This window comes from Brachionichthys hirsutus, chromosome 7 (genome assembly GCF_040956055.1).
Source record: "Brachionichthys hirsutus isolate HB-005 chromosome 7, CSIRO-AGI_Bhir_v1, whole genome shotgun sequence".
In the NCBI taxonomy this organism is placed as follows: Eukaryota; Metazoa; Chordata; class Actinopteri; order Lophiiformes; family Brachionichthyidae; genus Brachionichthys; species Brachionichthys hirsutus.
In genome coordinates, this window is record NC_090903.1 from 10,691,266 (window position 1) to 10,713,848 (window position 22,583).

General features: G+C 43.6%; 1 protein-coding gene across 1 annotated transcript in view; it reads left to right on the forward strand.

Moving 5' to 3' along the window:
* The first annotated feature begins 514 nt into the window (after positions 1-514).
* The window catches only part of ank3a (ankyrin 3a), a 65,218-nt gene continuing 43,149 nt past the window's right edge, over positions 515-22,583 (forward strand). Inside the window, exons 1-9 of the mRNA XM_068741721.1 lie at positions 515-637; positions 16,586-16,687; positions 16,922-17,020; positions 18,020-18,118; positions 18,446-18,544; positions 19,591-19,776; positions 20,137-20,160; positions 21,616-21,714; positions 22,328-22,426. Of these exons, the coding sequence (XP_068597822.1) occupies positions 515-637; positions 16,586-16,687; positions 16,922-17,020; positions 18,020-18,118; positions 18,446-18,544; positions 19,591-19,776; positions 20,137-20,160; positions 21,616-21,714; positions 22,328-22,426 (930 nt within the window). The remainder of the gene's footprint in view (positions 638-16,585; positions 16,688-16,921; positions 17,021-18,019; positions 18,119-18,445; positions 18,545-19,590; positions 19,777-20,136; positions 20,161-21,615; positions 21,715-22,327; positions 22,427-22,583) is intronic.

Here is a 22,583-nt window from a genome sequence, read left to right on the forward strand (position 1 = left end):
CTTTTATAAGGACAGAGAGCGTCGTTGCTATAGTAACCGCTCCCCTCCCTCCCTTCACGTCCTCTCTCTCTCCACCTCTGTGCTGGTGATGCTTGTGTCTCTTTTCGGTTTGTCCTCACCTCTGCTGGATGCGCTTCTCTCACACTGCCAGCGGATGACACACAAGACGGAGAAGGAGGAAGAGGAGACAAGGAGAAGCCACTGTCTCCTCTCTCTTGTCTTTCCCTCACTTCCAAAGAGAGAGAAAGAGAGCAGACCAGACCAGACCAACAGCCAAAAGAAACGAGACTCAGGATATACATATATACAAGCATAAAAGAAAACCCTACTCTTCTCCGTTCTCCTTTTCAAGGAGGACATTTTTCTTCCCTTTCCCCCCCTTTCCTTTTCTACCCCGATTTTTTCCTCTGAGATCCCAGTTTTGTCAATTACAGCCACTGAACTTCTCTAGGATTTCAGGTGAGGCACGCGTGTGTAGTGTGTGGTGCTTCATCGCTTTTTTTTACTGCCTATCATGGCTCACGCGGCCTCCCAATTGAAGAAGAATCGGGGGGAAGTGGATGTGAATGCATTAGAGGACGAGAAGGAGAAACGGAGGAAGAGCAGGCGAGCGACATCCCGGGAACAAAAGAGAAAGGTAACGGATGGGGGCTCGCCGGCTGGTGGCTTCATCTGCTCCACTCCGCCAGCATCATTGGAGCGTGACCCTTGTGTGTGTGTGGTGTGTGTGTGTGTGTATATATATATATATATATATGCATCTCTTCATCCTGCTCAGCGTGACTACATACTGTAAATCAACATGGTCGTCAAGGTTGCCATGAAGCTCATGTCCATGTGCACATCTGCACAAGCATTAAGACGCACGTGTCTCTTATGTCCCTTTTTGTGAGCATTTTTGACCTTGTGTTCTGAATGCGTGTTCTCTGTCTCCATACGGGAGCTTGTATGTCTTTTTTTATATAGATACATGCTTGCATATGTTTACGTGTGTTTATACACGTCATAGCGCAAAGTCAAATATAATCACACCCGTTTAGTGCGTGATGATCACAGCTCGCCGCCTCCTGATGAACCACATGGAGCGTTTGCACTTCCTCTGAGAAGTCTTTAAGTAAGATCTCATCACATTGAACCTTTTTGAACGTGCATGTCCTTCCTTGTTTGAATGAGACATCATGTGGTTTGTTAAGCCAAATTAGATGAATGCTAGCAGCTGCAAAGACCTTTATGTCTTATACTATCGCCAACTGATCATCATTCTGCGAATGCACAAGTGCCTTGGTGGGGTTTTGTGGATTTGTGTGTGTGTGTGTGAGAGAGAGAGAGAGAAAGAGAGAGAGAGAGCGCATATAGATGTGTGTGTGCACTTGCCTGGATGCACAGACATCCATTTTTAATGCATACACAACTGATTTATTGATGACGATGCTTTTCATATGATGGAGGAGGCACGTGGGTTTCCCTCGTCTTCCTCCTCTCTTCTACTTGTCGCACTGTAGAGTATAACTAATTATGAGCCCCCGCTAATGGAAATAAAACTTTACGTCTGTCGTTGGTGATGTATTCGGGACTATTTTTGCGTTTGGAGGAAGCATTGATTGCATCCAGCGTACTGTATACAGACACTTTTCAGTACCGGTGACATTTAGTACACGCTGTGCCCACGGGTGGCCGGGTTCAAATTATGCTGCCAGCAACGTTATTTGAACTGAGCACAGATGAGAAGGCAGCTATCGTGGCCTAATCTTTTCCAACCTCTGGAAAGGAAAATAAATATTAATGCGATCGTGTGAGATTGTGGATTTACCTCTACCGAGTCATGTTTTACATCACTTACATGCTCATTAGCGCTTCCTGGGTTTGTCTGCCTGTTTGAGAGAATCATACAAGATCCTGATCTGCACAGGAGGTTTAGTGGTCTTTATGACAGATCGAGGAGAGGGTTTTATTGATTGATTTATGCACAGTACAGGATAACAAACGTTCTCCTCTCACCTCAGCTTACCCCTGTCCTTCCCTCCATCCTCCCAATCATCTCTCCCTCATTACCGTCTTTATCTTTCTGTCTCTTTTTGCTGCTTTTTTTTCATCTGCATCTTTGCCTCCTCACCTTTGTCTGTGTTCTCTTGCTCCTCTCACGTATCTTGTACGTTCTGATGAGCTCTGTTTTGGCTCCTTACGCTGCCTTTGAAAAGATCCACTGCCTGGTTTTATTTCTTGGCTGACCTTGCTTGTGTTCACGTTACCCCTGTTGGTGAGCTTCCAACTGTCACGGCGTCCCACAATGCACGAGACTACAGAGTTATCATTTGAGGCTTTTACACAAGAGCAGAGACGTAAGATACCCGTTTGGATTGTAGATTCCAGTTCACTAGAAATAGAATTAACATTGCAACTTGTTTGTGTAAAATGCACGACACAGTATTTCTATTGAAACACTGCACTGCATTGTGGGATTGCTTTCAGAGAGCACCGCCGATGCCATGACTATCCCATTAGTGGGGATGCTAACCAACCGACAAGGAAGAGACAACAGAGAGAGAATCGATGCGGCCTCAGCTGAACGGGAAACCCCTGTTACACTGTTACATGGATTCCTCAAGGTGCTTCACTTCTAATGGCTTTATCTAGAGTCAGCAGCCCCCCCAGTGGATTCCCTTAGAGAGAGAGAGAGAGAGAGAGAGAGAGCTAGGTTTCCTGCTGCTGAGTCCCAGTTTTACTCATCAGTGTGAGCTGCTAGACTACCTATTGTTTCTCCCACAGACCTGATGTGGGTCATGTGCTGAATTCTTTTCTCAGGCTTATTCTACTGTCTAATCTGATGGCGTTTCACCCTCTAAGGACATTTCCCAGCTCTGTGTACCTGTGTCTTGTTTGTGTTTAAACCTAATAGTTGACCTTTTTTTTTTTAAATTGGAAGCTTAAAGCTAAATTCAATTCACTTCATTATAAATTCCAAAGAGCACAGGGCACGTCCCGCACGTCAGCGGTGAATGTCCTCATCATTTATCTCCATCATCGCTGTTCATTAGAGGCCGGAATCAGGATCACGGTCGTGAATCTAAAGCAAGACTTTGAAATGAACGGCCATGTTTAAATTGGATTTAAGCCCACGGTTCCTTTAAGCAAGCCCAGAGCAACGGTGGCAAAGGGAAGAGTCGGCTGGCCCTGAGAGAAAAATGAAACCGGGGGGGGGGGGGGGGGGTCAGCTGACGGGAAGCAGAAATCTTAATATCAGTGCTTTTTTCCTATAATCTTTTCTTTGTCTCGTTTCTTGCCACTCAATCCGTGGTTTGGCTGGAACAAAGCTGGCATGTGTGTTTCTTCCCTCCTCCTTTCTCCCTCCCCGTCAACCCTTAAAAGATGGAGGTTAATGAATTCGGTGCTCATGCATGCTTCAGCTAATTGCATTGGCATTGTGAGCTCCTCCCCGTATTACAAAATATTTTATCGTCAAGATGGCCACCAGCTGGAGGGTCGGCGAGCGTTGCCTTTCGGAGGCTGAGGCTTCTGCTTGTTGGAGGTTGGTTGCTGCGATCAATGGCTATTACGGAGGACACGTTGCAGCTGAGTTTATACAAATGTGACTTTGGTCAATCCTATTCTGCAAACTACATCCCTTCCCTCTGACGTCTGTTCAGAGTTGCACATGCTGCTGATTTGAAGGTTTGATTCTAGTATATTTCACAAATCACAGTTTTCAGGCATTTCTGGAATTGTTCAAAATATTTTGGCTGAAAAGAGGACTCAATAAAATCCTCCTTCTGGTGGTATTGATTCCAGATATAAACAAATGTATGGTTTGTGCATAAGGCATATCTTAAAAACATTAAAGGGCACATTCATAGGTCTATGAAGATTGTAACAGGTTTTGTCTTTGTCGATTATTCCTCTTGTTACAAACTGGTCAGTTTTTCTAATTCATGTTTTTTTTTGCTCACAGGTTAGAATTAGCATCATCTGTGGAGTCACAAGCACTGAATAGCCTGAAACCTGAGAAGATATCCTGTTGATGTGTCTAATTCGCCTCCTTTGACATCAATAATCATCAGATAATTGATCAAGTGCATTGTAAATTGCAAAACAAACCAGAACCAGTCAGGTTTTATTGTTCATATTTGTTCATGTTTTGTACTCTTTGATGATTAGAATGACGAAGCTACCTTTTTGTTAATTATTGTCAATTTATGTTAAAGCTATTTATCAATCAGCTATTTATAGTTAATTAGCATCAGTCTCTGAGGGGAAATAAGAGTGTGTAATCAGGATTTTTCTAATTATTGATCCACCGCTTCAAGTGTCCTCGCTGAGAGCTGCTGCTGGGGGGATGGCGTGTGTGTGTGTGTGTGTGTGTGTGTGTGTGTGTGTGTGTCCGAATCCGATTTGGGGCCTTTCTGTGAGGAGTTTGCATGTTCTCCCCGTGTCTTCGTGGGTTCTCTCCCGGGTTCTTCGGCTTTCTCCCACCACCAAAAACATGCAAGTTAGGCAAATGCGAAATTACTGTTCATGTTTAAGGCAGAATTTATGCGCATATAGTTATGTATGGAATTATGCCGCTTAATGGTGGGATTATAGATCTGAAAGGTATATAAGGGTGTCGGACACTGAAGACAGAAGAGTTGGAAGAGAGAGACGAGGGAGCAGATGAAACGAGGACAAAGGGAAAGGGGCCTGAGGGGTGGGTGAGAGGAACAGGGCCGAGAGGGAAGAGGGGAGAGACTGACATTCTGAAAACAAGGAAAAAGAGAGAAGAAGAAACTGGACCGCAGCTGCGCTCAGATATGATGTTGAACGCATCGTTCTGTCTCACAACAAGCCTCAGCTTCTTTTCTCCTTCTTTCCACTTTATGCACAAGTCTGCCTTGGGGTCAGTGTTTGTTGAAGCAGCAGTGTGTGTGTGTGTGTTTATTTATGCATATACGACAGGTGCGCTTCACGCTCATAGTTGATCTTATTATCTTATCCCATTTAGATGCTGCCTTCACACACACACACACACACACACCATTCGGCTGACCCTTGGGGCTCACGCCTGTGTGGATTGATAATTACTGTCCTCTTCCCACCCTGCCTCCACCTCCACCACCAAACTGTTTCCCTGTCTTCCACTTATTCAGCTGCCCTTTGACCGTCCTGTGCAGCAATAACTGGACTCGTGCATCAGACATGTGTCAGTCATCAGTTTTATCGCCCGGCTGGATGGGCTGAGACGACAATGAAAAACAAAACTGCTCCAATTTGTTTAATAGGCTGCAATAATTTAGTTTACATTTTTGTAAAAGCCCCTCTGCGTAAATAGTGTTGGATCCAGTATTTCCACGACCCCCCTCCCCCAGAGGAAAAAAATCCCCATTCCTGGGTAAGGGCAGGTGTGTTCGACTCTGGCCTTGTGGACCTCAGAAGTTGCTGTTGCAGCTGAGCAATTGGGCTGTGGACGGATCAATGCCGATCATCACTATCCACAGTTAACTCTTTCGCAAGGGAGGGAAAAGGAAAGACAGAGAGAGAGCAAAAATAAAGGCTGGGGGGTGTCAGTCAGGTATGGAGGTTGGGGGTGCCCAGATGCACAATTACAGGCAAATATCCCCCCCCCCCCCTGCCTCCTCTACAACTCTCATTCAACATGTCTGTCTGAACACGCTCCAGCATTAATGTGTTGAGACTTCATCCATTCCAGCCATAATGCCACCTTTTGCTGTTTTTTACAATACTGTACACCTGTAAGGCTTAAATTGTTATAGTTCTCAGGCGATGCTTCTTCTTGAATGAAATGACCCTCTAAAGCACAATAACCCCCCCCTGCAATGTCCGGTTAATAGACTCTGCTGCAGCACTGGCTTTTAGTACCGCTTTGTCTCAACATACAGGCTGTACGTTTGCCTCTCCACTCCATTGCACCTTAAGGGAGATAATTTAGCGTGAAAAGGTTGCAGTCTTTATTGCAGCGTAATCTAAGCATGAAACTTCTCTGTGTGTTTGTTTGTGGCCTTTGGTTTACTGTATGTGTGGTTTAGAGAAGCATCAAAATAAACGCTTTTGCCATAGTGGACCTCTTTAAAGCAACTTTGCATCCGATTCAGTAATCCAATAAAATGCCGACGGATGGGGAAAGGTTGATTGTAGCTCCAAGGTTGGATTGGCATTCTGTTACTGAGTCTGGAAGGTGTCAGATCACCACAGAAATAGACCTTTAGACTGTAAAACATGGTAAACACACACACATCTGTGTGGATTCCCTGCTGGTGCTCCCTCTGATCATCCAATGCGATATAGGTCAGCTGTTAACCACAACGTGCCCACATGTATGACCGGGTTGAGTCTTGATGGTTGGTTTTCTTTCAAGGAAGTCTGATAAATTGCCCAGGTGGGTCCTTGCCTCTCCCCTGATGCTGGCTGGGACAGGCTCTAGCAAATCTGTCACCCTGTCCACCAGGCTAAGGATGGTTTGATGTTATAAAGGACAGTAAGTTTTACTTAGTTTTCACAAATTAGTAAATACAAAAAGTTAGGATTTGTGTAATTGCTGTATTATTGGGCTCTGTCCGACAGGCTACTGTGAGAAATGATGAGCTTTAATAAGAGCGCGCTCCACCTTCTGTCTGTCCGAGGTCCTAACCACACACTTTGCTACCTGTCACCAGGACGGCCTGATCTGATGCACAGAGACGCAGCAACATGAGTCAGGCTGTTAGTGTTGCTGCTGACTAAGTTGCTGTGGCATTGTGTGTGTGTGTGTGTGTGTGTGTGTGTTGCTGACTGATATGTTGTCAGCTGTATGTCAGCCATCTTGGCACCTGCAATGCACTTTTGACTTTTCTGGGTCCATCTCTCCTGATGGCCAAATGTTGACATCAGCCTTGATGAACAACATGGACACGCACGTACACGCACGTACACGCACGTACACACACACGCACACACACATTTATGCACACACGTTGCTGAAATGACCGATCAGAAGAAGCGTCAGCAGAAATGACACAAACCGGAAAACCTGTGCTTGTTCTTCCTCCCATGGAGTCATCATGACTTCTGTAGGTTTTATTTAAATCTGCAAAGGAGATTTAGCTGGATTGCACAAACATTGATTCACATGATTTCGAGAGATGATGAAGAAGAAGAACCCATTAAAATATTAAAGTGGATACCAATAAAAGTGCAAGTTATCTAGGGGGTCACCCTTCTGGTTACCTTTCAAATGAATTGGTATCCATGGTTAACTGCATACTCATACAATGTCACCATGATGCCAATATGAATATGAGTCAGCCACAGTAGGTTTTACATATGTAGGAATGCTGCATTCATGACATACACAGAATTAAAAATATATATATACACTCTCTAATTCTGACAGGATGGAATCTTTCAGCGCCCTGATTTGCTGCCACTCGACTTGACATCTGTGATGATTTATATTAACCCATTAGTCTTTATTGACCAGTATATGAGTATGGCTGGCTATTTATACTGCCAAACATAAAGGCAAGTCACACACTGTAAAAACCCAGTGAGCTTCAGGACCTTAGTTTAGGACAAAAGACAACAAAACATGAACACAATGAGGGGAGATGGGCTGAGACTGTAAAAACCCGTAGTTCACCTGAAGGCTGGAGCTGCTGATACAGAGAGCAGAGTCACCTGTGTGTGTCTCTTTAGGAATGTGTGTGTGTGTGTGTCCTGCTCCGTTTGCTAATATAGCCAAACTAACTGACCGTACCCATCAGTCAAGGTTGTGTGTTATTCGTCTCTCTACTCAGCTGCAACCTTGACACTACCTGTGTGTGTGTGTGTGTGTGTGTGTGCACGCCTATGCTGCTGTGTGTTGTACTGCACAAAATAGAAGTTCAAGATCTTTCTCTCTCTGGCTATATATATATACTGTATCATAAATCTCTCACCGAGATTTTGTGTAAATGATGTATTATAGTGGGATATTCTGTCAGGTTAACGACCTCGTAAGTCCCTCCCAGTGGATTCTGCAGACATGTATACCAATACATTGCTTTGCAAACTGTTGCATGAAACTGGGGGGGGGGAATCACAAGCTTGCAGTTTGGACTAGTACTGACCTTCAGCTGCAGCATGCCGTGCTGTATGACAGTTTGCATCCACTGAATAAACTGCTGCACTCATGCTTCACGTCTATGAACCTGTGCAGAGGCAGGCCGACCGGATGTCATGTTGCGTGATGCTCAAGAGACGCTGCTCGAAGCCAGTGTGAAAGGGCAGCAGTGAAGGCTGTTGAGATTTGTCGCCATCACATGACATTCAGGACTGTTCCACCTTATGTGAAGGGTTGATGATCGCTGTGCTGACAGCTCCTGGTGTTGCTACACTAAATGTGTCTCCAAGCTGACAAATTGGGCGGCCATGCCGCTGCTCTGAAATCTGTTTTCAGGCCATGCCTGACTGGGTTGACCCCTTCACCTCTCATGACCTCAAGGATTGATGCTGTTTTGTTATTTAGTGCACCATTACTGCAAGAAGGGACCTAAATTGTTGAGATTTTCCTGCTTTCCAGTCACTGACTAAACAGAATTCCGCTTAATTTGAAATTATTGACAGTAAAATATTTGACCATGTTTTACTGCTACTTGAGTCGATTCAGGCTTCCACTTTCAGCGACCTGTTAGCGTGTCGCTGCCTGAGGGGCAGCTGGCTGTTTCAGCATCCAATAGTGTGTTTGCCAAGGCAAAACGGCTGAATCTGAGACGCAAACAGACTCCAGGCTGTGATTTGTGATAAACTGTGTTCGTAGTTTAGGGCACATTGACTTACGAATTAGAAAGGAAAGATCAGCATTTATATTCCTGATTAGATAAATGCAAAATCCTTTTTCTCTCGTAGTCTTCCTCAGTATTCTTCGCTTTTCTCTTCTTTTCTCTGCTTCTCCTCCTATTCTATCAGACTTCACCCATGTTTAGATGGTGCAGTTGCTCTGTTTGGCCTCATGTTTACCGAGTTTATCTTTATGTGTGTTTAGGTTCATATATGTGTCTGTGTCTGCATTCATGTGTGTCTGTGTCTGCGCGTGCTGTGAATTGACTGAGGGGGTGCGGGTGGGACAGATGGCTCGTGGTTTTGGTCTCGTCTGGTGCTCTCTGCCTGCCAAATATCAGACAAAACAGACAAGCACGCTGCGCTTCCCTTCGGCCCTGCTACGACCAGAATAACAGCTTTTAAATGTCCTGCTAGTCCTGCTAGAAGCTGCAAAAATGTCACTTACAGCAGTTTTTCTTTGATTTCTTTGATAGACCATTTGATATTGAATGCATGGTCAGTTTTGACTGGGAAACTCTTTAACTTCAAAAACAGAGCGAGGTATGTGATAATATACCACTGCTTCAACTGCAGGACTTGAATAATTTCCTAGAGATTTTCTGTCTGTCTTTCTGTCTGGCTGTTGAGGGCATGCATGGCCTGCATCAATATTCCATATTGCATATTTATTTAAAACACACATCCTTTTAAAAAACTTTAGTTTTGAGAAAGTTCAAATTTGAAACAAAAGCGATGACCAAGTCCTCATTTTAGGGACAGGCTATTTTCTCCATTTAAAGTTATTTCAAGGTTTTAGCTTTATAGACTTTAGAAGAGGGGAGAGCCGGGGAGGACAGTCATTCAGGTTTGTGATGAAGACACTTCATATTACCTCTTCATCACATGTTTTTTTTTCATTCACGTGTCCCATGTTCTGTCTTGACAGCCCAGCCAAATTAAATAAGCTGAGCTGATTTCATATATTACTTCTCAATGCAGTTTATTTAATTTGCCGTCTAAAATATCTAAGGAAATATTGTTATCTTAGAAATGCTTTATAAATACATACTGAACTCAGGTCTCTCTTGACCAACTGTATAGTCCTAAAGCCATGTCTTGTTATGAATCCGAGAGCACTAGGATGCAAAAATGATGCTTCTTGTGGCTGTGCTGTAGGAGACCGTCCACCAGAGTCTGCTGCAGCTGAGGAAGAGGAGAACAGAGAAGGAGGAGGTTTAATGTGTCTAACTTTGCATCAGCTTTATTAAACTCTGTCTCGTCACTGTTTCATCATTATCACTTTGTCCCGTCTTTCCTCCGTTAGCATCGACCGGTTTTTTTTCTTCCTCACTCTGTCCTTGTCTCTCATTCGCATCGTCTTTCTTTTGCTTTAGGCTTTCTCTTTTCTGCCTCCTCTTTTTCAAATCTTTTTCTCTCCTCAGCTCCACCATCTCCTCCACCTCTCCTCCTCTTTGTTTTACTGTCTGACCTTTGCTCACCTGGAGCCTGTTTAGGGTGACTTTATGGCGGGACAGCCATTGATCCAGCTCTGTGCACTAATGTGTTGATTTCACCTTTACAGCTGACTCGTCAGTAGAATGAAATCCAACACAAAACTTTTTTTCTCACCATCTGTGTCAGCGTATTTATCCAGGAGGAGACCTCACATGTGCATCGTTGGTGGATTCCACATGATAACGACACTGTAAAGACATTCTTTTTGTATCAAACAATAATTGATCTGAGTGTACATTTACATGCATGATGATGTCTTTAATTCCCACATTCACATACTCCAATTCACTGATTCACGTTCCTCTCCTCCTGTGTTCCTCTTTTTCCCCTTTCCACCGTTCGTCGCAGCTCTCTCCTCCACCTCCTCCACCTCTTCCCTTCCTCCTCCTCCCGGCTTCATGTCCCAGGTGACAGAATGGCGCTGTGCCCTTGAGCCGGCGCCATGCAGCTGGAGCAGTAAATATCAGTCTGCTGGTTGTGTGTCATATGTTCTCTCCAGCTATTAGGGATGCTTCCCAGATTGAGCATGATATTTTACAACTCTGATGGGATGGTCAAACCGAAAAAAGAAAAGGAGACAATGTGATTACCCTTGAGCTATTTCTATCTTCTTTCAATGATGTAGCCATTTTATTTTTTTATTATAAAGGTGGGATGTCACAAGCTTAAGATGCTTTAAGGTAAAAAATAAATAAATCATAATAAAACCACAGATAAATCATTATCTGTGGTTATTAATCCAAAAAAGTCCTTGGTAAGTAATCATTTACTAATATTCTGACATAAGATTTATTATGATCTTAAATTTAGTAGTTGTATCATCAAGCTATATCTGACATAGTATGCAATCCACTATATTTACAGCTGTGTGATAGATTTACTATTTATGTGTTCTATAAAATCAATGGCAACGTATTTCACTTCTATGGAGAAATGTCTCCCCCCCCCCCCCCCCCCCCCCCTGCATGTGCAGATAAGGATCAGATCCAGGGGTTTGCCAGGAGAGCATCGACTTTACCTGTCTGTAATGTTCCTGTCCTGGAGCTATGTGTGGGATTTGTGAGGGGAAATCAGTGGGGGGGGGGGGTGGTTGAGCGCCTCATCCCCGACTCCAACTCAGCTGACTGGATTGGGGCGTGTCTGCTGAGGGGTGGGAGGATAAAGGGTGTCCCTATTACCAAAGGAAAAGCCCCTAATCCTCTGTTAAGTGTCCCCACTGGCTGATGGCGACCCCCACTTACCCCAAAATAGCATCTGGTGTTATTGTTGTTCATCTCTGCTGTTAGGACTAGTGCACCCCCCCTTTAGATGGGGCATGCACAATCACTGCTACTTGCTTCCCTGCATTGAGATCCCTGCTGGTTCATTTCATTCAACCAGGTAAAGAAAATCCCAGTCTGGACATGAGTAGCAGCCCCCCCCCCCCCAAACACACGCACACACACGCCGGTCTTTGTTTGGGGAAAAAAGCTGATAAGCAGGATGACAATAAAGAGCAGTATGCTGGCAGAGACGAGGGAGGCAGGGAGAATAAACCAGAGTGGATGAGTGGGAGGGAAAAGGGGAGAGTGGGTGGGATAACAAGAGAGTGGTGGGAGGGGGGGTTGACATATCCAGTCAAGTCATTTTAGCTAAAGTATTTGTTTCAGCGTCTATTTTCAGTTTGACCCTTCTCACCGCGCCGCTTCCCCAACCTTGGATATCCAGATAACACCCCCCCCCCCCCAGATTCCCTCAGAGTAAATGAAGGTGAGGAAGAAAAGGAAGGAGGCAGAGAAGGAAGGAGAAGCCTCAGCTGTTATGGTAAGTCAGGGGGCTGCTTGCATCCTCCCCACTGCAGGGTTCTTGTTAGGGCAGGGGCCACCTTCTGTGATGCACCCTAAAAAAAAAGGACTGGAATGGGTGAGAGGCAACTGAGTGGATTTGGCGTGTCCTTTCTGCAGCGTGGAAGACTGCAAGATGCTCAGCGCTTTGTTTGCTCACCACTGGAGAGTCAAATAAACCCCCTCTCCTCTTCTCCCCCCCCCCCCTGCTCGCTTCTTTCATTCACGTGGAGGGCATCAACCAGATAGGAGAAGAAGCTGCTCCATTCATTACTTCCAGTGTTGGAATTTGGTGGCGTGCTGTGCTATTTGATTTCTTTTGGCACCTGACTCGTTTGGCACTCAGTGGAGTGGATTTCAGAGAAGTGAAGAGCGAATGAAATGACTGTACACGACGGGGTTACTGGTCTGGTCATTCTGGGGTCAGGCTTCACTCCCCTTCATTCAGAGTGGAGAGACAAGGAGGGGGTAGAAGGGAACAAACATGCTTGTAGAAGAGAGTACAGCCTTCCTTACTCAAGTGAGTAATAGATTCATCCTCACCTTGTTTATTTGTGTTTTTATTTTGAAAAGTTAGATCATCATTGTGATGAATTGCCTTTCAGAGGTTGCTGTTGTGAGTGAAAATGGAATACTTGTGCTAAATGATGTTTACTGTGTTTGTCATGTAATAAGATGCAGATGCTTTTTTCCCTCTGCTCGCATCAAGAAACCTGGTATTTAAAGAATTCCTTTAACTTGCATGTTCATGTTGAAATGGGTTTGTAAAAATGTCACACGATTAATAAATTAAAAGCAGGTTAAACTAAACCAGGCGAGCTGTTTCTCCCTGTTTTTATGCTAAGCTTAGATAACCCTATCCTGGGTACAGCTTCACATTTATTGTGTGTTTATCATCATTCTTATCAATCAGCAAACTCCTCCTATAGACATCCTTACTTTTCAAAACCTCAATAATGGTTTTCTAGTATTAGCATGTTGATAATGAGTTGGGGGCATTAATCAATCAAAAAGCTCCGCTATATTTAGCCTGGATAGAAAGATGGAAAAGAATAAAGGAAATGTGAAGTTTGAAAGTGAGAGGGATGGATGCTGGCGTAGGCCCTTTGGCTCTGAGAGTTGTTGTGGCTCATCACTGGATGCCTCTGTCTTTGTGCGTGTGGACGGACCCCCGTCTGTTCTGTGCTGTCAGGAGGGAAGGGGATAAAGTGAAACAATGGCGTTGTTGCTGGTCTGGCTCTTCTCTTCTTTCAGCCAGAGTCTACTGCAATGACATCAACATGTGTGTGCGTGTTTGTTCATGTGTTTGTTTTTATAATTGTGTGCACTTGTTTCACTGCTTTCAGATATGTATTGAGGTATTTATTTTGTTTTTTATATGGATGCAGTATCAAAATGCTGCATGTATTTTTCTATGGATATAAGCTCTGTGTGTAGAGCCAAGCTGTTGCAGTCAACCCACCTGAGGATATCAGGAAATATCCTGTATCCACCTAGACTACCAGAGGAGTCATGAGGAGCAGTTCCATGTGCTGATTCAGCAGAAATAAATAAAAATGCAGCTGCCAGATCTCATAGGCCGCCACAAAATTCAGTCTGTTTGAGATTGTTACATCCTCTCTGTCCCAGTTCCTCTATGCTTACCGCTCGTATGCATCGTATATTATGTTATATTTTGTAGCTATCACATAGAAATCAATATAGAAATCCATATCCATATCTATAGTATACACAAACATGCTTTACAGTGAACATCATCAGTTTAGTCATTATTTCCCTGGATATTAGGATTTGGTATTTTGTTTACTTCTTTCTTACTGCACGATAACTGTGAATAATAAATGATGGGGTTTTCGGTTTCTCGCTCATCCTCTCCCTTTAGTCTAACATGAGATTAATGCTTTCCTTCAGGCTTAACCTAGTCTTTAATGGCACCAATGGCACCATTTTTTCTTACTAATCTCTTTCCCTGTCCCGTATAATGCTACATGACTTCAAAAGCACTCACTTTAGACATCAATGGACTGTGGATGGAGTGCCTTATGAGTGACATTAAAAAGACTCTTATTTCTGCTGCAGCATGTGTGCGTGCGTAATTATTACATTGTCTTATACCACCAAATCTATACCAGGACTGGCTTTCTATTGAATGTCTGCATTAAATTAAGTGTATACCTATTGTTTCTGAATCACATTATATGAAATGGTACGAATAAATGGATTGTGGGAGATGACATGCCAGGTTTTGGAGCAGCCTGAGCCCGAGTAGTGGGTCACTCAGGCATGCGACACACAGCGTTGGCACACACTGCGGACACAAGTCGGTTATGTAAGAGGCAGAACAGCTGTTGAAATGTGCACCAGTAGAACCATGACCACAGATACACATAGATTGTATATTAGATGGATGGACGCTGTCTTAAAAGATTAACGAATGAATGAAGCTAAATACATTTTCAAGGTTGTCTTGAACTATGCGTACTTGAAAATCCCCCCCAAAAAAACTCTCACCGCTGTCGCATGTCTGCTCGGTTCAGACAAGGAGTCACCTGAACTGCAAATATTAGAACTACATTTATGACAATCACTTGATTTGACTTGCTTGGAATAGATTTTTATGGCTAAAGCTAATTCAAATTGAAAATATTCAAACAGAAACGACATTTTTCTTTATTGTCTTATATTTGTAAAACAAAAAAAAAGGCCTTGGAAAATCTTGTTAATAGCATTAAGTTTTAAAATGAAGCGTGAATTTTTAAAGTGTTTGGGGAGATAACATGGAATACATCGTCAGTGAGCTGAAGTTCTGATGCAGCTCGTAGACATCAGGAGAATGAGGAGATCCAGGTATTAATGAGTTTTCACACTCAACAGTCTATTTCATGATACAGTGCATCTACCGATACTAATTCTGTGACACTTTAATATTCTCATTTGATTGCCTACAACAGCGTAAGTCAGCCATCATCTTGAAGGATGATGGAGCACCAACTGAGACGGCATTTTCCCTGCACACACTTCCTTCAATGGCTGATTAGTCTCACTCTGGATGATCCTCTTCTATAGCGGCTGCAGATCAAGTCAGAGACATCGTTTGCTGTAGATCTTCTCTGCCACTGTTGTGACTTTTCTCAAGGCCGCGAGAACAGAAGAAGCATCATCGGTGGGCTGACAGATCTCTGGGGGTTGGGGGTATGGAAAAAAGGACAAAGATGTTTTTAGCTGTTGGCTGATTGCCTGCATTGAGCTTAATGGGCTCTTGTAATCAGGAAATGACTTGGTTTCCAGTTAACACAGCTTCAAGTACCATTATTTTTGTTTGTGTTCACGTGAGTGCATGCAGATGAAAATATTTTCCTCTAACATTTTCATGCAGTTTATCAGCGGAAACAATCTGATGTTGGATGTCTTGTGCACGTTGGAACAGATTCTTAAATATTTGAAATATTTCTGGAAAATCACAGCAGAGGGGGGGTGAAAAGTACAATGTTGGATAACCACTGAGTTTATCCCAAGTGTCTCTGGTCGCACGGCTAAATTTAGCAAGACCAGGCTTTTAATAATTCGGGTGGAATTTGGTTTTTGAGCCCGTGTTATGAAGCAGCACATCCTCTGTCGCTCTTGCGCTCAGCATCTCCAAAATGCTCTTTGTGAGACTGTTGTGATGGAGGAACATCAAATTTGCAGGCTTTGCTCTTTGTCACTTTATGTCAAACTCAAAGTCCCACCAGCTAATATGAGCACAGAAAAGAAAAACATCAAATCCCTCTGGTCTAACTGATTGTGTATGTACTTTTATCCTTCTTTCGATTCTCCTCCGTCCTTTCTTTTCCTCTCGCACATGCGCGAACCTGCATGCTGCTACGTTTGCAAAAACATGCTTGCCTCATCATTTTTATCTTGGTGTGCAAAGCCCTATTTCTGTAGTGAAATAAAGGACAGCGAAGCAGAAGAGAGAACGCTCTGCTGTTCCGCACAGCCGTGACTTATAAACTCTCGGCTGCTTTTACTGGCAGATTCAGTCAAAGTTTCTGTGGCAGGGAGGATGTCCCAGCAGCAGCTGTTAAGAGTAGCCGCTCTCGGATCCTTTGGGAATATCAGAGATATTTAGATTCATCAAAGCTGCAATAACATCCTGGAGGAATCTGTGGGATGATGGAAGAGGACGAAGATCATTGGGATGATTTGTTGGTTGCTCTGTTGACTTGTTTGGATTTTGAGACAATTTTCAACTTGTGTTGATTCACACGAGGACTTGTATATTGATTTACAGTTAACCGATTGCACATCTTTCTTATTTCCCCTGTTATGACGTTTTTTTGGATGTCTGGGGAATTATGACAGAGTATTATCTGGTACGACAAAACTTGTTTTTGTGTGTTCATGTACATGCATGTGGCTGGAGCCTCACTATTCTCAACTTATTTTTCTCCCTCTCTCTCTCTCTCTTTTATGCCTTCTTTCACTCTTCTCCTCTCTAGTCTGACAGTAATGCCAGTTACCTGCGAGCCGCCCGGGCAGGGAACCTTGAAAAGGTTCTCGACTACCTCAAGTCTGGGGTTGAAATTAATATTTGCAATCAGGTAGATTTTCTGGGATTTTCTTGTGTGTGTTTTTCCTCCTTTGAGTATCAAGTTGTGTTTTATGTTCTTCATAAATAAATATACAGCAGCCTCAGCTAAATTTCAAATTAAGGTCTCAAGGGATCATGTCAAGGGAACACTTTCTGAATTTATTTCCATTCATTCAGCCTAATTAAACGTTTATCTGATCGTGTGCATGCATGAGATAACAACTACAACATGTGTCCTTCTCAGAATGGTCTGAACGCTCTCCATCTAGCCTCCAAAGAGGGTCACGTAGAGGTTGTTGCTGAGCTACTGAAGCTCGAAGCCGCTGTGGATGCAGCCACAAAGGTAAGCCCCAGACCATAACCCAGACGGTGTTACAGGAGAATGTGTTTGGTGCGGTAAAAAAAAACATGGCCGCCGTAAAGGATTAAACAGCATGCAGATACCGCATGACTGCTGTAGGTGTGCGCCATTTAATGAGGGTTGCCTATTGCATCAATTTTTAATGCTCCCTCTGGGGATTTATGTGAGTGAGGGGGAAAAATAAAAAGCTAAATTATGGAGCTCAGGAAGTTCAGTGGAATCACAATAGAATTCATAAATTTTAAGCGAGTGTTTTATTTTATGTATTGTATAATGGGAAACCTACAGGTGTGATATGTCAGGGAAAGATTTCTCTCTCTTTACGCTCGAGCTAAAAGCAGTTTAGGGAGAGGGGGTTTTGAAATCGTGATCCAGATTTGAGTCCAGAATGCGTTCACTACTGTACGGTTGTTTCTGTCAGCCCATCTGCCACAGGCCACACGCCTTACACTGGAGTAAACACAGGAAGCAATGAAATACTCAAGATCAAGGAGAAATTCTCCCCAATTAAAGCCTTGCTTTCTAGTGACCCTGAGGATGGTAGGGGATTTCTTTGAGGTGTTTGGGGGTGGGGGGGGGGGGGGGTAGTTTTGTTCTCACTCCCTATTTTTGGGGTGTGGTGATGTCCAGCCCTTAGAGAGCCATACACATTTCTTTAATCAATGTATTTATGTTTTATGAAAGGCTGCGATAGTAGAAGTAGGGTTAGTAGTAGTTTAGTCTTATTTTTGGGAGGCTCACCGGGGGATCATTTATGTGTGGGCTCGGCATTGGAAGTGACACATTGTTGGCAGTTCAGGCAGGAGGATGCCGACGCTGGAACGCCAGGGATGTACAAGCACGGGTGGCGTGACGGGATTCTCCGGGGCACATCGATATTAACAGCCTCATGCACACGCACACACACACGCACACACAATATTGCTGGACAGGTGGGACAGCGCTTAACACACATTCCTGTGGTTGTTCCATGTAATCTAGAAAGGAAATACTGCTCTGCACATAGCTTCACTGGCTGGCCAAACGGAAGTGGTCAAAGAGCTGGTCAATAGCGGGGCCAATGTCAACTCGCAGTCGCAGGTAGGACATGCCCTGCATGCACACACACACACACACACACACACACACATACACAAGCACAATGTCAAATGGACAGAACCGTCCTGCTGGTCGGCACTAAATTTAACTGAGGGGGGACATTTATAACCAGCCAATAGAGACGTAACAGCAGCTCAGGGGTTTTCCAGATTTCACTTGAAGGGGGCCTTTTTATACCAGTATCAATCAGTCAGCTACGCAGATGGAAAGTCATATTGGGGCATTTTACGATGCGTTCAGTCTATTTTAATGTTCAGTTGGAACTGATTTGATATGTAAATGTCTGGTTTTTTTTGGTGTTTTGTGCAGAATGGCTTCACTCCTCTGTACATGGCTGCCCAGGAGAACCACCTTGAGGTGGTGCGGTTGCTTCTGGAGAACAGTGCTAGCCAGAGTATAGCCACTGAGGTACTATACGTGTGAATGCAAATATGTGTGTGACAAGACTGTGTACACCCCGCTGCAGCGTGTCTTCATGCATTTTCTCTACCTCTGTCATAAAAGGGTTTATATGTGTCGTACTAACCGTCTCCTCTGTTTCTTTCCTCCGTTTACCATCCCGTCCCCACTCGCTCTGCATCTGCTTGTGTCATCTGATTCTGTCTTTTCTTTACCTTCCCTTTTCCCTCTTCTCTGCCTCTCTGTCCCACAATCTCTCTCTCTCTGTCTATATTGTCTTCATACCATCCTTCTGTCACTACACCCTCCTCCTCTTCTCCCTTGGTCATCACGAGGGACTGGGCGGGGCTTCATTGATTGGTAGTGTATGGTGGTGGAGGCAGCGTGACCTTGAGCGTGACGTTGAGTGGGTCCCTCCAGTTGCTGCCTCTCCTTCTTGGCTGCTGCAGGAGTTCCTTCTCTGATTAACGTTCCTCAGGCAGTTGAACCCGTACACATACCTACCAGTTATCACTCATGTATACACCAATCGGGTACATGCAAAGACAAATAGCTAAGGAGGATATTGGAATTCCCCTGCCAGTCTACAGGTATAGATCTATAGACTACATGGTAGAACAAGGGCTGCTGTTTAAGACATGCATATTTTTGCAGGTTTCAACGTGCACACACAGTGCTGGTATGCATGCATTCAAGCCATAATGATCTGTGCACACAAATTGATCAGTGCACCCTCACAATGCAAACTCCCAGTTTGCAGAAATGATTGGATATGCATTTGTGTTTTGGAGAAGAATGTGGCCCACTTCCTTCCCATCCTCTCATACGGGCCTGGAAATGTGCAGCAGCTGTGTGACACACGGATATAGTTTGCTATCCTAAATACTTCAAGTGGCTCAGCCAGTCTTAAAGTTAAACACCCTCACCTAAAGCATTCAGTTTTACTTGAATGGAATACATTTGTAAAAGCTTTGTTTTACTTACGTTTTCCCAGCAGGTTAGCTCAGTAATTGTGCCATTTATCCCCAATGACTTCTCTCTCCTCTCATATGCAGGATGGCTTCACCCCTCTGGCGGTGGCTCTCCAGCAGGGCCATGACCAGGTGGTCTCCCTGCTGCTGGAGAACGATACAAAGGGCAAGGTACGCCTACCTGCCCTGCACATCGCCGCCCGCAAGGACGACACCAAGGCCGCGGCCCTGCTCCTGCAGAGCGACCATAATGCAGATGTAGAGTCCAAGGTGTGTAACGGTGGTTTTACACAGCCAGTCTATTGTTAGATCAGTTTGGGTATTGATGGAATAATTATGTCTATTATTATTGATGCGCTTGATTTTTCTTTTAGGATTCTTGCTGCATTTTCTCTTTCTTTGTTGGTTCAAGTTGCTTTTGATGCCCCTTATGCCAGATGGAGAAAGGAGCGGTACATTTCCGTTGTTTTAATGTCCGTCTCAAATGTAAATCTTCATTATTTTGTTCTGAGCTCCTTCTCCTCTATCTCCGTTCCTCCGCTTCATGTCAGTGGAAGCCTTCTTCTGTTTGCAATTTTGTTTTTTTTCTCGCTAACTGGCCATTTTCTCCTCTCTTCGCTTACTCTGTAGATGATGGTGAATAGAACAACAGAGGTACACGTCTGCTCTGTACATCACGTAATTTGTCCATCGCAGCTCATATAAGCTCTTATAGAACCCAACAAGAAATACTTTCAGTACCCCTGACTTGATGCAGTGGAGTTTCTGCAGCCCTTTGTCACGTCCCCTTTCCCATCTCATCTTCCTCAACCGTCTTTTCATTGATTCATGGCTTCAGAGGTGATCTTGAGCAATACAGATAGTCAGAATAATAGCGCATGTTTTATTGCTAGGAAATGCCGAAGCTGGAGGCTTGGGAATCAAGGATCTCCTTGATCGTAATAGTTTCATGGTGTCTACAGCGTCTGGCTGTTATTATTGGCAAATCCTTTGTGACTATTGACAAAACCTGTCATCTCAATGTGTCCTAACACAGTTCTTCCATGAAACTGATTTTCATGCTAACCTATGTTAGCATGGAAAAATGGTAATCATACAACAAAAGCAGCAGTTTGTCCATAACCTGCATGACAACAAGTTCCAAAGAAGCTGTAAAGGAACCAAGCCTTCCAGCGATAGATGCCTCATCTAATTAGTTCTCCTCATCCCTGCTCCCTGCACCAAAAGCATTTTGCATGGGACCAAAGCAACATGCAACATCAAGGCAGCTTCTATATAAATAAAAGCCCTGTTGTGTGTGTGGGTGTGTGTTTTGTGTGTATGTGTTATCTTTGGAATCATCTCTGGCTTTGGAAGGCTGGTAAATACTTTGGTTCTTTTGGATTCTATACCCGCCCCTGATTGACAATAAAAACGTATTCTAAAGGTTTGTTTGCATTTCTACGCTGAACTTTCAGTGTTTCCGGTTGAGACTTTTTAAGGCGCCAGATATCAACAGAGTGGACGCATATGCATGAGACACTTTCTCCTCGCTTGATAATTGGCTATCTGAAACTGGGATTTCCACTGTCTACATAGGTTAGTGTGAGATTCATCCCGTCATTGGAGAGATCCAGTGTCCCTCTATTGCTTTGACAGCTGCTTCTCGCTAAGTCAGGGGTTTTGTCAGGAAATTGCTTTCGTGCAAGATGTTAACAAATGGATAACCGGTTCATTTGCAAGCCAACATTTGCACTCAAAAATAATCAAGACGTTGCAAATGAGATGATGTGGATTAGAAGTAGATGCCTCTTGTGTATTTTCAATATACTGTGACCTAGGTGATGATGTAATAGGTTACATGTCAGTATCATAACACATACTGAATACTTAATCTATTCATCAGCATACCATTGGCCCCATGCGTGATGCTTCAGTTACAGGACTTTCTCTACCACTGTGAGGAAAGTCAGGCGTTAATGCAGCCTTGTATAGTAGAGTGTGTCCTTGTCTGATGGACTTTGACTGTATGTAACCAGAGTCCTGTGTAGGTCTGTGCTGACCTGAACAGGTGGCGCTTCACTGTTTGTTCTGTAGTGTGTGTAATCTGTTTGCATGTTTGTGTCGTAGAGTGGATTCACCCCCCTCCACATCGCAGCACACTACGGCAACATTAACGTGGCCACACTCCTGCTGAACAGAGGGGCTGCCGTGGACTTCGTGGCTCGGGTGAGTTTATTCTGCCCTCTTCTGTTTGGGAGGGGCACAGCAGTGATTTGCTGCACAGCTGCGAAAGGAACCGCACATCTTTTAATCAAACTTAAAGCACAGATCATCATTTTTCTCCATTATGCTATCCTCTATAAAATAAAACTACACTATTAAATCCAATGTGAGTATCGAAATTGTTTCTCTGTGTCTTTTCTGTTTGCTGAAATATGATTTGAATCCCATTTTAGGCTGCTTAAAAATGCAGTTTGCATTAAATGTGTTTTTGGTGCCATCCAGACGTTTTAAATCTACCTTGATTTACCAAAATAAAATCAATGGAGTTTGATTACTGTTTAATTCCTGATAACCTTTATCTTATAACCTAAAATTTGGTGGCATTAAATTATTTTGTTCTACTCAAGATGGATTAAGCAATGGCATTATATCAGCTTGTGTGTGTCAAGCAGTGTGTTTGGGTTTGTGCTAAAGTTTGACACTAATTACACTAAAGCGTGAGGCTGTTTCATAATCGCTTGATAAAGAGACTAGTACTCAGTTTGTATGAATGCCATTCACAAGGTAACATATTTCTGTGAATTAACCTGCATCTAATCTTTCCATTTTTTTTTAGAATGACATCACTCCACTTCATGTGGCATCAAAAAGGGGCAACAGCAACATGGTCAAATTACTGCTAGACCGAGGGTCCAAAATTGATGCAAAGACCAAGGTTAGCCTGTCGAAAATTAATCAGATGAGATTAAATCATATTGTCTTCTTGAGGCAGATTGATCTTATTTTCCACTGTAACTGGATTTCATTTAAACAAAATTCAGCTGGACTTCATGAAGACAAAGAAAATGTCTCTGTAATTAATCTGTAATTAT